Source organism: Leopardus geoffroyi, chromosome B3 (assembly GCF_018350155.1).
Source record: "Leopardus geoffroyi isolate Oge1 chromosome B3, O.geoffroyi_Oge1_pat1.0, whole genome shotgun sequence".
Lineage (NCBI taxonomy): Eukaryota > Metazoa > Chordata > Mammalia > Carnivora > Felidae > Leopardus > Leopardus geoffroyi.
The window spans coordinates 58,489,636-58,504,845 of NC_059337.1; the positions used below are offsets into that span (position 1 = coordinate 58,489,636).

The 15,210-nt window shown below is 48.3% G+C and overlaps 1 protein-coding gene across 1 annotated transcript in view; it reads right to left on the reverse strand.

Moving 5' to 3' along the window:
* BLOC1S6 (biogenesis of lysosomal organelles complex 1 subunit 6) overlaps positions 1-1,053 on the reverse strand; it is a 125,152-nt gene extending 124,099 nt beyond the window's left edge. Inside the window, exon 1 of the mRNA XM_045449854.1 lies at positions 719-1,053. Within this exon, the coding sequence (XP_045305810.1) occupies positions 719-740 (22 nt within the window). The 5' untranslated portion in view covers positions 741-1,053. The remainder of the gene's footprint in view (positions 1-718) is intronic.
* Positions 1,054-15,210: the final 14,157 nt, after the last annotated feature.

Consider the following 15,210-nt stretch of genomic DNA (forward strand, 5'->3'; position numbering starts at 1 on the left):
AAGCCTGGAACCTGCTTCAGATTCTGTGTCTCCCTCTCTCTCTGTTCCTCCCTCACTCATACTCCGTCTCTCAAAAATAAAATAAAAGATTTTTTAAAAATTTAAGGAGAGAGAGAGAGAATGAGCAGGGGATGGGCAAAGAGAGGGGAACAGAGGATCTGAAGCAGGCTCTGTGCTGACAGCAGAGAGCCGGACATGGGGCTCGAACTCACAAACCGTGCGATCACCACCTGAGCCGAAGTCAGATGCTGAAACAACTGAGCCACCCAGGCGCCCCTAAACAGCCATTATTTTAAAAGTTACATTATAGGGGCGCCTGGGTGGCTCAGTCGGTTAAACGTCCGACTTCAGCTCAGGTCACGATCTCGCGGTCCGTGAGTTCGAGCCCCGCGTCCGGCTCTGGGCTGATGGCTCAGAGCCTGGTGCCTGTTTCCGATTCTGTGTCTCCCTCTCTCTCTGCCCCTCCCCCGTTCATGCTCTGTCTCTCTCTGTCTCAAAAATAAATAAAAAAAAAAAAACGTTAAAAAAATAAAAAATAAAAAAAAGTTACATTATAAATACTTACAAGAAAGTAAGTTATACTCTTAAAAAGCAATAAACACTCAAACCTCATCACTTCCTAATTAATTTGCCACTTTTTGTGATCACACACTCTTGAAGCTGTCTACACCTATTGTGTCTGTCCAGCAGGAATGTTACATGAGAGTGTGTTACTTACACGTCTCGTCCCAAGTCTGCATTCAGTGACGTCATGTTGGTAGCTTGAAATTGGTCACAGCGGGAATATTGACACCACAGGAATCAATAGATTCTATCAACCAAGGGCTTTTTGCCCCAAGCGCCTGTCACACATTTGCTGGCTCACCGCTGCACTTGGCCTCCGGCCTGTGGAAGCTGGATATGCAACGGCCGGGCAGGCGGCCAGCCCTGGGACTTCCTTCCCTCGCTGCAGCCAGCTCGGGACCTTCCTCTCAGCCAGACCAGAGGGAGGAGAGGGAAGGGGAGGAAGGAGAAGGAAAGCAGCAAACACCTTTGGCTCCTCGACCAGGGACCAGGACGCAGCAGAGAAGGGCCCGGCTTCCTCCTGGGTGAGCAGGACTAACTCAGGAACTCAGGAGTGTGAGGAGGGTAAGGAGGGGGACAGGCAGGAAGGAAACATGGGACTGAGTGGAAGTGAAAGAACTCCACCTGCCGGGGCTGCACCCTGTGAAGCTGGGGTCTCTGGAAGGCCCTGCTGCACTGGCACCTCTCCCCGGCTGTAACGATGGGGTAATAATCACAAGGAGGGTGGTGGAGCCCTGAGGAAGTCACAGGACTCCCAGTGCTGGCCCTTCTCCGTCCCTAACTCACACCTCTGCCCCCTGCTTAAAATTCCCTTTCTCTGGGGCATCGCAGCCCCCTCCCTCCACTTCCTGCCGCCCACTCACCCTACATCCTCCCCCTCACACCTAAGGTTTCCAGAACCTGCCATTGCTGGAGACACCCCAACTTCTGCCTTGAACCGGATGTCCCACAGGCACCCAAAGTCATCACGGACTCCTCCAAACCTGCCGCTCCCCACAGACTCCCATCCCAGGGAGAGGCACGTTGGGCGCTGGCTGCCAAACCTAGGAGGCCTCCTTTGCTCAGCAGTCCTCATGGCTCAGGGGGGCTCTCCCTGCATCTCCCCCGCCACGTCCCTCTTCCTTCCCCAACCCACCTCCCAGGCCTCAGACCACTGCTCCCCAAACTTACAGGACTTCTTCTTTGTGCCCCATGTTTTAAAAGATGCTAGGACATCGCATTTATTAAATAGTAATATCAGCCACCCTTAAAGTTGTGCGTACAATTTCCAATCACAACTTCATCCATTAAACACATACTGAGCAGTTACTGCGTACTGGGTGCTGTGCCAGCCAGGCACGAGGGATGCCACCGTGAATAGGGCCAGGCCCTGGCCCTCCAGGGTTCATGGCCTACTGAGGGGAGAGTCACAGAAAGAGATCATAAATTGTAACCATGCCTTGGGGTAAGGCCAGCGATGGGGTGTACACACAGTCCTACAGCACCTCAGTCTCCTTCGTGCCTCATGTGCATGTCCCTTTAAACTCTCAGTCTAACTCTTTAACTCTCCGGAAATTGTATGCAGTCCCCTCACCAACACAGCCATGGCTGGAGATTAGGTCACCAGACTCCGCCACTTGGACTCTCTGTCCCCAGCCATTCTCCAGACCAGAGCCAAAAAGGGATTCCCAGAGTACAAAGCTGACTGATTCCCCTATTAAAAACCTTCAGTGGCTCCCTACTGCCACTAGGATAACATCCAAACTCACGAGCACAGCTTCACAACCCTTTCTGATTGAACTCATGTTAACATGAGAATTCTTTCCCTTTAACTTGTTCACTTAATACCCATTTAACTGAACACTTGCTATGTGCTGGGCATTCTGCTGTGCACGGGAATCCCGCAGACAATATTAACGCACACCATTCTCTCTCCTGGAGCTTGTGGTCTAGCAGGAGATACAGATATTAAAGAGACTTATACAGATCAATGAATTGTAACAAGCACAGGAAAAGGAACATTTCCTTGTCAACGGTCTGCTCCAACCACGGTCAGCATCTCTGGTGCCTGCCTCCCGGCCCCGCCTAGGCTGTTCCCTCTCCTGAAATGCCTCTCTCCTTCAGTTGGCCAAATCTCTCCAGCTGTCCAGGTCTCAGCCCAGGGTCCTCCCCTGGTGGTGAGTCTTCCCTGAACCTCCTAGGTGGTTTCATGAGATCCTGCCCTCAACTTCGCGAGAATGCAGCATACAGACCGGCATGGGATTCAGCACTATAAACGCTCAGTAAACGCTTGCTGCGTGAATGACTGCCGGGTCCTCTTTAAAAAAGTGGATTAAAAAAAAAAAAATCCATCCACTTACAAAAGTCTGTGTGTTTTAAAAATATTCATCATGAAATTTACCTCGATATCTACCATACATTCAGAAAATGCCCGGGAGGCCCCAGCCCGTGTGGCATGGCAGCCGAGGGGAGGCAGCCCGCTGCCCAGCCCCACGCTGTCCATGCAGGGCCTTCATCTTTCCTCGGGCTCCTGGCCCAGGGGTCCCGCTGACCTTCCACTATCACCCAGCACCCCGGCCCCTGGAGCCCTGTATCTGCTCCTGGGCTCCCCTCCTATGGGCTACACTTTGCTGAGGGACAGAGGGGCATCTGGGAAAGGAGGGGAACCTCCAGGGGGGCTGGAGCCGCTGGACCCCAGCTGCCTTCTAGCACTTTACTACCTGCGGCAGCCTTACCAGCCTTACCGAGGCGAGGTGGCAGGACTCCTGGCCTGGGCCTGGCGGGGAGCTCCACTTCCTGCCTCCAGTCAGGGCCTGGGGGCTCAGACCAGGTCTCCCAGCAGCAGAGGCCCAGCAGGGAGGTGACCCTGACCCCCACCCACTCTGAAAAGCCTCTCGTCCTCTCTAGAGGAGGCTTCGTTCTGGCTGAAAGCCCCCACCTGCCGCAGCTCTTCCTCCAGATCCCCGGCGGCTCCCTTGAGTTTTCTCTTTCCCTGGAGTCAGAGCTGGAAGATCACCTGGCCCACCCACTACCTCTTACAGCTGATGAAACTGGAGGGAATTAAGTGTCTGAGGTACCAGATCTGGTAAGGGCAGAGTTGTGCTTTTAAACAAACAGGGCAGCGCCCTGACTCCCGGGCAGCAGGGGCCCCCCTCCGTGACGCCCCGCTGTCGGCCTGGTTCTGGTAGGCCGCCCCAGCTTTGCCAGTTGGTCTGAACCCGAAAGTTAAGCCTACACCAAATGACACTCGAAGGAATCATTGCCACCCCCAGCCTACACCCTCTTCCACACCTACTCTCCTTCCTCCGACCTTCTGACACACAAGTGAGGGCAAAGCCGGACCCAACCTGGCAGGCCTCTCCCAGGCAGGGACCCAGAGGAGGGACGGCACAGTCACTCAGCCTCAGGAGTCACCTGCATAAGGAGTGGCTGCACAGGTGTGCTCAGTTCACCTTCCTGGCCCACAAGCACAACCCGGGCTCTCACAGCCTGACAGGATAAGGCCCCATCCTCTTAGCCCGGCCCTCAAGCCTCTGCTATTCCAGCTACAACCTGCCCATCCAGCCTCATCTCCCACCACTCCCACCCCAAGCTCTTTCCTGTCACATCAAACCATCCTCAGACCCCACTACACTCTCCAGGCCTTGCTGGCTTTGTAGGTGCTGTTCCTTCTGCCTTTAATGCCCTTCCTTGCTTCTCCATAGAGCAAGCTCCTTCTCAGGAGAAGCTCCTCAGGAGCTCCGAGGTCATCTCCCACCCTCCGTGTAGAAGCCTCCCTCCTCCTCAGTGTGTCTGCAGGGCTTCTGTGCCAACTTTATAGGACAATAAAGAAAATACAAGGTCACAAATCTGTGTCCCCACTGGACTCTCAACTCCTCAATGACAGCAATGTGTCTTTGTCTTCAAATTCTTGGAGCGTGGCACAGAGTAGACACTCGAAAGACAAAACAAAACAAAACAAAGGAATAAATGACTAAACTAAATCAATACGTGGACCCTGCATTTATTCCAGAGCTAAATTAGGAAGCAAGTCTCAATGTGACACAAGAATCCCCTTCCAATTCATTTATTGGGGATGGTTATGTGCAAAGCACTATACAAAGTACTAGAAACTCAGAAGCTGGAGTAGACACAGGAATGGACAATTTGGGGGTACAGACGGGGAGAGAAGAGTACTAGCTGTAGGGAAATGTCTGGACTGACAGACCAGTGCGGTGTAAGCAGTTTATTGCATGTAATCCGACGTCAGCCCTGGGACGTAGGGACTTTTGTTATTAGTCTCACTTCACAGACGAGGAGACTGAGGCTTTCACAAGTGGAGAGACTTGCTTGTAAGTCATGAGGGCAGGATTTGAACCCAGGCTGTGGTTCCCCCAGACATCACATGCTCAAACAGAAAGGTCTGTTACAAGTGTTTTATTTTCTCAGTCGTGGCCCTCAGCATTGTCTGCATTCTGCAAACACCGGTGGGGGAGGGGGTGAGGAAGGGGCTTTAAAAAGACTGGTGCCCACCCTGGTCCCACCCAGAGATGCTGATGTAACTGAGGTGGGGTGCAGCCTGGGCATGGGGGTTCTAATGTGCAGTCAGGGCTGAGTCCCCCCACCTCTGCTGAAATGAGGGAGGCCAGTGTCAAATGTGTAAGGGGAGACCCACCTGCCGCAGAGACGCTCCCGCTCGTGTCAGGGTCCTGTTTGTGGAGACACGAGCTGTCCTGTCCTCCTGGGAGGGGCCCCCGGCAGCGTAGGCAGGACCGGCACTTCCTCCCTTACATTCTCTCCGTGTCTCACCAGTCCTGACCTTCCTGTGGCATTGGAGTTGCCAAAGACAACGTGCTGGGGAAATTCCATGGTTTCCATGCAAGGGGGCGTGGGCTCTCCGGGGCGCCGCCCAGCTTTCCGTGTGAAGGAGCCAAGATCTGTGGGTCACAGTGAAGACCGCTGATGTGAGGAGCCTGGGTGGGTGGCTTGTGGGCCGCAGGCAGGCAGGGAGGGCAAAACGCCACCCACTACCACACGTCCCAGTAGGCGGGCTCTGTGGGAGCAGAGTGGGCCCACCATGTGACTTTAGCACGCAGCAGCCGCTGGACCCCCTGCTCCCGCAGGCCCTGAGGGGCAGTGAGGTTCCCCAGAGCTAGTGGAGCCGGGCTGTGTGGCTGCAGGCAGCAAGGCTGGGTTTCCCCTTCTCAGGCCCGGGCAGTGACTCAGGGCACAAGTATCGAAAGCAAATGGTGACCTCGGCATACTTGCCCGGTGGGGAGCATGACCCTACCCCAGAACATCTGAGGAGCAGTGAGTCCAGGGCCCAGTGGGATGGAGACTGGCAGCACGGTGCGTGTGTCTGGAGTACCCCGGACACCGTCCTCATTCGCTGGCGAGGACCCTTGAGACCCTGCTCCTCACAGAGGTGCTGTGAGCACAGTTTCATTGGCTCTTCGCCACAGAGCTTGAGGTGCAGCTTTTCAGCGCAGTGGGCATGGGGCTTCCCAGGTCATACGGGCCCTCGGGCAGCAGGGCTGGGCTCCCACCCGGGGGCTCAGGGCGAATGGACTTAGGCCGTCTCCCAGATGTCCCCCGATGTCAAACTTCTGCCTCTCTAGTTCTAAGTCACGAGTCACGACCGGCTGACTATGAGAAGCCATCGCTTAGGGTGGCCATGTCTGTTCTTGGAATCTTGGGGGTTAGGGTGTGCCTCATGGCTGCACCCCACCGTGACCATACGGGAACTGGCTTTCCGTGCAGGAGAACCACCGGTGAGGCCCCAGAGCAGCCATGGCAGAAGGTGGGTCTCACCCCCAGCCTGCACTCATTAAGGGTAGAGGTCCCGTTTTACGTTTACCTAAGCCCCTTCCTCCCCATATTCCCTGGTCCGATACCTGGCATGTGACACACGGTCCTTAAAAGTTTTCTGGATGATGAAGCCCAGTGACGAATCATTTTGCAAAGACTCATGCCATGACGGATCCCTGGCATACGGAATCTTCGGTGTTTGAGGTATGCATTTATTCAACACACAGATGAGTGCCTTCTATGTGCCAGGCACATGCCAGCGGCTAGTGATCCAGCGGCTAGTGATGCAAAAAAAAAAAAAAAAAAAAAAAAAAAAAAAAATAGCTCCTCGTGGAGCTCCACTTTTGTGGGGGAAGAAATGAATTACTTTCACCAAGGCACATCAAATGACACTACATAACGTTTCTAAGGCAAGAGCCCCAGGACAGCGGGAGTCCAGGGGAGAGGGTCTGTGTGGGGGTCAGAGAAGGCTTCTTTGAGGAAGGGGTCTGCACATCGACCCACCAAACCACCATTATGGACTGTGCTCCAGAGTTTGCTTAGCAAGATGCCAGGCACACGTTGGCTGCTTGGGTGATTTCCCCCCAGGACCCTGAAGGACAAGAGGAAAACCCGAGGCTTCTGACTGCCCCGTCCTTCCTCATGCCACCTCAAGCTTCTAGGGGTAAGTTTTCTGGTCAAGAGGAAAGAGGACTTTTGTTTTTTTATGCAAAGCAGATTAAACTGAAACTGATCTCACCATGGGTGTCTGAGGTTGTTTTCGGTCAGCAAAGAAGGAAGTGAGCCAACTTTCCAGGAACCTTGAGGCCACACCCGGATTGCCCAACAGTGCAGGGCAGCACAGGTCAGACACCTCCCAGGCCCCTTCCCCAGCCACAGGACCCTGGGGGGACATCCTCCTTAGTGCCAGCTCCTCTAGAGCCAAAGGTCCACAGGGGATGACCCCAGACAGAACCTTCTCCAGGGTCAGCACAGGGTGAGATTAAGGGCAGGCCTGGAGGAGTGACCCTCGGACCAGCCAGATGAGACTCAGAAACCAAATAGTGTGTCAACAACCAGGAGATGGATGAGGACTCTGTTCCCTCTGATGCTTTGCCCCTGAACTGCCCTCATGCCTTTTCAGGGCTCGTAGCTCATGCTAATAATCCTACTGGCCCTGGACAGGTGCTCTGTCCACTAGGCTTCTGGCTTTCTCCTCAGCTCGCTCTCTCTCTCTCTCTCTCTCCTGACTGGTTTTCCTCCATCTCTATTCCCTCAGTAACTTGGGGTACAAGTGGCCCTGTTACAGTTTCTCAGCCCTGACCCTTCTCCCCAGGTTGTGTGCCTCTAACTGTAACTCCTGTCTGTCTCTTCCTTTAAGCTCCAGAGAGGGTCTGAGTGGCCTAGTAAGCCTTTGCAAGCCAGGCCTCCTGGGGTCTTTGAGAAGGGGACTGAAAACACAATAGGCCCCCTAAGATCTAAGCTCACCCCCTCTCATTCTCTCTCTTTCCTGCTCATCAAATGGCTTCTCCCTTTGGATGTACAGATGGCTACTGTTCTTCCCGACTCCATGGCTTAGACCATGAGCTCTGCTGCAGCCTGAGCTTTGTCCCTCCCAAGGAACACTCTTTCTCTCTTACCTTATGCTGCATACATACACACCCTGGCTTTCGGGCTATGGTCTCAGCTGTGGATTTTGAAGCTTCTATGCTGAAACTTCCTTGTTCTAGACCAGAGCGTTTCAAACTTTAGCCACATATAATAACCTGAAGGGTTTATGTGTTAAAACACAGAATCCTGAGATTCAGAGTCGGTCGGCCTGGGGCGCCCCCCCAGATGCTGCCCACGCTGCCCATCTAACCCAACTGCCCTAGGAGTGGGACAGGGCTCACACCTGAGCCCTCACCCTGAGGCAAGGGATGCTCCTGCCTTAAAACCGGAAGGAAGATCAGTGAGGAAGTGATGCAGGAATGTAATATCTCAGTGAAAACATTTGTAAGTATTAACCCAGCCCACAGGCCTACCCCTGAGATGAATCCCCCTTTGCAAAGCAAGGTTCTGAGAAGTTAGGAAACTTGCCCAGGGCACCCAGCTCCTAACTGACAGATCCTGGAGTCAGGTGCTGGCCTGTCTGCTTGCTCCTGGCCCGCCATGTCAGCTGTGAAGCTGGATTAATGTTTGATTTGATTGTCACAATGGCAGAACCACTGTCATCGGTCCTGATACGGGTGGTCAGCAGTGTCATCTCTGCAGAGAAATGTTCACAAATGCAGATGCATTTACGCACATGCCCGATAAATCCACTGCTCCTCAGGGTAAGTCACCCGACCAGAGTGACTAAGCAGGCAATCAGGGCAGCCTGCCTGGGAAAGGCGTTCCCGCCCTTGAATCTTCCATGCCTGGCCTGACCCTGCTCTCCTCACAGCGAGAGTTCAACTGGTGGCTAGGGACTGGACTAAGATGTTACTGAGTGGGCAGAATTCCCCACTAATTACCAAATGTTGTAAGGGGCAAAGAGCTTCAGCACTGTGCCCAAAGTGTGGTCCCCCAACCAGCAGCATCAGTCTTACCTGGGAACTTGTTAGCAACCCAGATCCTTGGCTCCCACCCCAGACACACCAAAGCAGAAATTTTGGGTTTGGGGCCCAGCAATCCACATTTCAATGTACCTTCCGGGAGATTCTGATGCACGGCTGAAGTCTGAGGACCGCTGTCCTACTGACAGAATTAGATTGCTAGTGGAGGACTTGATCTGGTGCCACGGAGGGCTCCCTGCTCTCTGGGCGAGCTCTGACGTACCCCAGTGGCACAGGAGTTGGTGAAGCATATGCTAGTCCAGCTGTGAAGTCAACTATACCTTCTCCTGCTTCACTTGGTTGCAGCCTTGCCCTACAGAGGATTTACTGCCAGGATAGCCTTGTTGCTATGGGGACTCTTGCACTCTGCCTGGGCCCTTCCTCTGCAGGTGGTAATATTTGTATCACTTAGACGCTAGGTAAACCCAGTGTCCACACTTTGCTCCAAGGTCTCTCCACACCACAGCCCAAGGAAGCCTATTTGTTGTCCCTGCAGGGACAGACTGAACTAGGAGCCCTGGTCCAGGTGATCTTGTTAGTGTGTTTCTTACAATCTTCAGCAATGTCCAATTTCCTGTTTTCAGAAAAAAAGCAAATCAAATGTAATATATAGGCTAGAGGATTACTTCATATGGAGGGAAAAAATTATGCCAGCCTCTCTTATTTCTGAAGGTAAGAAAGCAAGTAAATGTGGAACAGATTTTTTTTTTTTTTTTAGAGAGGTGGGCAATAATTCACATACAATAAAATTCACCCTTTTTACGTGTACAGTTTGGTGGTTTTTAATTTAAAAGGTGTCACAGGAGAACCTTCTGGGGTGATAGAAATGTTCAATAGCTTGTTTTGCATGATACCTTCATGGGTGTATATAATTATCAAAACTCTTATAGGGGTGCCAGGATGGCTCAGTCGGTTAAGCCAACCTCAACACAGGTCCTGATCTCATGATTTGTGAGTTTGAACCCCGCTTCGGGCTCTGTGCTGACAGCTCAGAGCCTGGAGCCTGCTTCAGATCCTGTGTCCTCTCTCTCTGCCTGTCCTCTTCTGCTCTCGCTCTGTCGCTCTGTCTCTCTGTCTCTCTCTCAAAAACAAACATAAAAAAAAAACAAAACCCTCTTCTAACTGAAGCATTAAGACCGATTCATTTTGTTATATCTAAACTTAATGCACTTGTCTCCAAATAACAAGCAAACTACAGGTCACAGTGGTCTTGTGGTACAGATTCATTTCTCATTTATGTTGAAAAGGAAAATTCAGATAAGCAAAGGCATTATGAAATAAGTCAGGCTAACTTTCCTGAGGCAATATATCCTTAACAACCACCAAGGAGAATAGTATCAACTTCATGATTACACACAACTATGTAAAGGAAAAATCACATACATTACTTGATGTAAATACAACAAAGTGGAGTGTAATTTTTTAAACAGTATGCCCACTCTCCAAACAAGCAGCATTTTATTATATATGTGTTATAAGTCATACCAGCTGAATGAGAAATTTGGTTTTAGCATGTCTTCCAGAGTTATAAAATTTGGGGTTTTCCTTCATTTTATTCTAATTTTCATTTTAAAGCTAAGTAACATGCACACAGGCAAATGATGGAATAAAACACCATGAAAACCAAAACAAAAGCTTTAGTTTCTAGAGAAAAATTACATAATTACCTGAGGCAACTTTCTAAGCATGGGGAAAAGATGCTATAAGGGCCAATGACCAGAAAAACTAATTTGATTTCTTTTTTTTATGTTTATTCTTTTTTTTTTAATTTTTTTTTCAACGTTTATTTATTTTTGGGACAGAGAGAGACAGAGCATGAACGGGGGAGGGGCAGAGAGAGAGGGAGACACAGAATCGGAAACAGGCTCCAGGCTCTGAGCCATCAGCCCAGAGCCTGACGCGGGGCTCGAACTCACGGACCGCGAGATCGTGACCTGGCTGAAGTCGGACGCTTAACCGACTGCGCCACCCAGGCGCCCCTTTTATGTTTATTCTTGAGAGAGAGAGAGAGAGAGCATGAGCAGGGAAGGGGCAGAGAGAGAGGGAGACACAGAATCTGAAGCAGGCTGCAGGCTCTGAGCTGTCAGCACAGAGCCTGATGTGAGGCTCAAACTCAAGAACCGCGAGATCATGACCTGAGCTGAAGTTGGATGCTTAACCAACTGAGCTACCCAGGCAATACCCCCTGCTCCATGTTTTTAAATTTCTATAGCTGTCTTAGTACATGCACTCAACTTCACCTGCCTTCCTTGTTCAAACCACATATCATCACTTTTGAATGTGAGAATATATGTAATGTACTTGTGTGAATATAGTGATTACTAAAATACAGACATTTGTCTCTATGGAGGCATATATGTATATATGTATACATACATATTTTAATTTTAGAGAGAAAGAGAACATGAGTGGGGGGGAGGGGCTGAGGGAGAGAGAGAGAGAGAGAGAGAGAGAGAGAGAGAATCTTAAGCAGGCTTCATGCTGCCAGCATGGGGCTTGACCTCACCACCCTGGGATCATGACCTGAACAGAAATCAAGAGTCAGTCAGATGCTCAACCAACTGAGCCACCCAGGTGCCCCAGGATATGTATATGTATATACATATATATGTATGTATATACATATGTATACATATATAATATATATAATAAATATATACAAATATTTATATATATAAATATTTATAATATTATAATATATTTGTGTATATAATAAATGTTTATATTTATATATTTATAATATTTATATATGAATATTTATATTTTATATTTATATATTTATAATATTTATAATATATATTCATATATTTATAATGTATATAATATTTATATATTTACATATAAATATTTCTAATATTTATATGTATTTATCTATATATAAAAATATTTTTGTTACTATGTGTTTTCTGGATGTGAGCACATCTATGTGGGCATATATGTAGGGATTCTTATCTCCAGCTAGGTATCTATGTAGATGAGAGCTGAGGTGAGATGTATTTATCTATGGGTGTGCTTGTGCTCTCCCAAAGGTTTATAATTGGGGCGTTGTGCACCCAAAGTGGACCAGTTACTACAGGTAGGTATGTGTGAATTTCAAACAGGCAATGTTCCCAGTCACGGAAGAATATACTTTTAAATACATTAAGACCCTTCTACTTTACAGAGATAATTTTTTTTAAAGAAGGGAACACTTTTTGAACAACTAGCCCTGTACATGCAAAACACCTCTTTCAGTATTTTATTGTCTCACCTGATTTTCACAACTAACCTAAGCAGGTACAAATTAACCCAGTTTTATAGATGAGAAATCTGAGGCTTGTCCAAAGCAACACAAGTAGTAAGTGGCAGAACAATCTGATTTCAGAGCTTGTAATTTCACTCTCTACCGGAAAGTCTCAACTAAAATGTGACACAGTCTTCCAAAGGGGGAAAATATGATGAATGAGTATTTAATTAGACCCCAGGCCAGTTGTCAGTGATATCGAATATGATTTTAACGTTTTTATTCAGAAAGCTTATTTATCTAAGCTTCACATCTAATTTTTCATGTAAGAGAAAATAATAGATGTTTGCTTAAGGCTCAAGGCCATAAAGTTGAATGGACTCTGGTTTAATTGCTGGAAAAATCTGACAGGGAAGAGCACTCCTCCCTGTCTGGGCCCCTGGACGCATGTCTCAGTCCTCCTTCCCTGGCCATGACCTCTCAGTCCCCGTCAGGGATCAGATCCTCCTCCTCTACCCACGCCCTTCATGATAACATTCCTCTCTCTTCAGTCTTCATTTCCCTTTGATGCCCTCTGCCCTCTGTAGGCACATCCTGGGTCTTACCGCCCCTGAACTGCCTCCAGCTCACACCTCCTTGCAGTTCTCCAGAAGCAATCTACCTACATAGCTCACTGGGTTTTCAAAGGCAACAATTCCAAAGTCTAACTCATTTCCCTCATTATCTACCTTTCCCTTGAATATTCCATTTTGTTTCCCTCCTATATTCTCTATCTTGGCACCACCCCCCACCCACTTCCTCAGGTGAGAAACCGGGGAGTCATTTTGGACATCCTCCACCTACTTTCAATGAGCCTTGAAGTCTTCTCATCAATGTCCCTCAAACGCACCCTCTCTTTTTCTATTCTCTCTGCCATTGCTTTAACCAAGGCAAGGGTTATGGCCCTCACTACCTGCACCCTAGACCGTTGGCAGCAGCTGGTCTCTGGCCTCCAACCACAAAGTCCCTTCCAGCGTGCACGCCCTACTTCTACTTGTCGTAGCCAACGCCCCATTAAGTAAAGTGTATTCTTTCCTTCCACAGCTTAAAACCCTTTTCTGGTTCCTTTGTGCCTGCAGGATAATAGCATAAAGGGCCCTACATGTTCCATGCATCCCACTCTACACTCCGATATTAAATTCCACACATTAACTGACTTCAAGTTCCCGGAAGACAGGCTATTTTAGCCCTCTGTGCCTTGGTAAACATGCCCCTCTACTTCAACTGAACTGCTGACTTCCAATGACTGGTTTTTCAAGAAGCCAGACTGATCAGTCTTTCAGCGATCCGCGTTTTTTGGGAAGCTTTTTTTTGTACCTTATGCTCAGTTCTATCCTTGCTGTGTGGTCACTGTATTGCTTTGATTTGTTCATAAGTGCGAGCCTTTCCTATGCCAGATTCTTGAGGCCAGCACCATGCCTACCACATAGTGGATGCTCAATCATGTGCAATTTCTTAAATTTCTTTAAATTACATGAAAACATTATTATATCTCACATTTTGAAAATTCGAAGTCCACATCCAGGAGTATTTTATCCAGATCAATCTCTATAGAGATAACAGTTCTACAATGCTCCTATGGAGTCATTTTGATGACCACATATTTGTCAAATACTCAGTACAAACGACCTAACAATCATATGCAACAAGCGAATCTTGAATTGGATTGCAGACATAAAAATACAGCTATCTGGCACAAAAACAGGCACTCAGATCAATGGAACAGAATAGAGAACCCAGAAATGGACCCACAAATATATGGCCAACTATCTTTGACAAAGCAGGAAAGAATATCCCATGGAATAAAGACAGTCTCTTCAGCAAGTGGTGCTGGGAAAACTGGACAGTGACATGCAGAAAAATGAACCTGGACCACTTTCTTACACCATACATAAAAATTAGCTCAAAATGGATGAAAGACCTCAATGTAAGACAGGAAGCCATCAAAATCCTCGAGGAGAAAGCAGGCAAAAACCTCTTTGACCTTGGCCGCGGCAACTTCTTCCTCAATACGTCTCCAGAAGGGAAACAAAAGCAAAAATGAACTCTTGGGACCTCATCAAAATAAAAGGCTTCTCCACATGAAGGAAACAATCAGCAAAACTAAAAGGCAACTGAAGGAATGGGAGAAGATATTTGCAAATGACATGTCAGATAAAAGGTTAGTATCCAAAATCTATAAAGATCTTATCAAACTCAACACCCAAAAAACAAATCATCCAGTGAAGAAATGGGCAGAAGACATGAATAGACACTTCTCCAAAGAAGACATCCAGATAGCAAACAGACACATGAAAAAATGCTCAACATCACTCATCATCAGGGAAATACAAATCAAAACCACAGTGAGATACCACCTCACAGCCGTCAGAATGGCTAACATTAACAACTCAGGCAACAACACATGTTGGCAAGGATGTGGACAAAGAGGAACACTTTTGCACTGCTGGTGGGAATGCAAACTGGTGCAGTCACTCTGGAAAACAGTTTGGAAGTTCCTCAAAAGGTTAAAAATAGAACTAGCCTACGACCCAGCAATTGCACTACTAGGTATTTACCCAAAGGATACAGATATGCTGTTTCAAAAGGACACGTACATCCCAATGTTTACAGCAGCACTATCAACAATAGCCAAAGTATGGAAAGAGCACAAATGTCCATTGATGGATGAATGGATAAAGAAGATGTGGTACATATATACAATGGAATATTATGAGATCTTGCCACTTGCAACTACGTGGATAGAACTAGAGGGTATTATGCTAAGTGGAATTAGTCAGAGAAAGACAAATATCATATGAATTTACTCATATGAGGACTTTAAGATCTAAAACAGGTAAACATAAGGGAAAGGAAGCAAAAATAATATAAAAACAGGGAGGGGGACAAAACATAAGAGACTCTTAAATATAGAGAACAGAGGGTTACTGGAGAAGTTGTGGGATAGGGGGTAGGGGGTGATGGTGTGGGTTTAATGGGTAAGGGGCTTAAGGAATCTATTCCTGAAATCATTGTTGCACCATGTGCTAACTAACTTGGATGTAAATTATAAAAAATAAATAA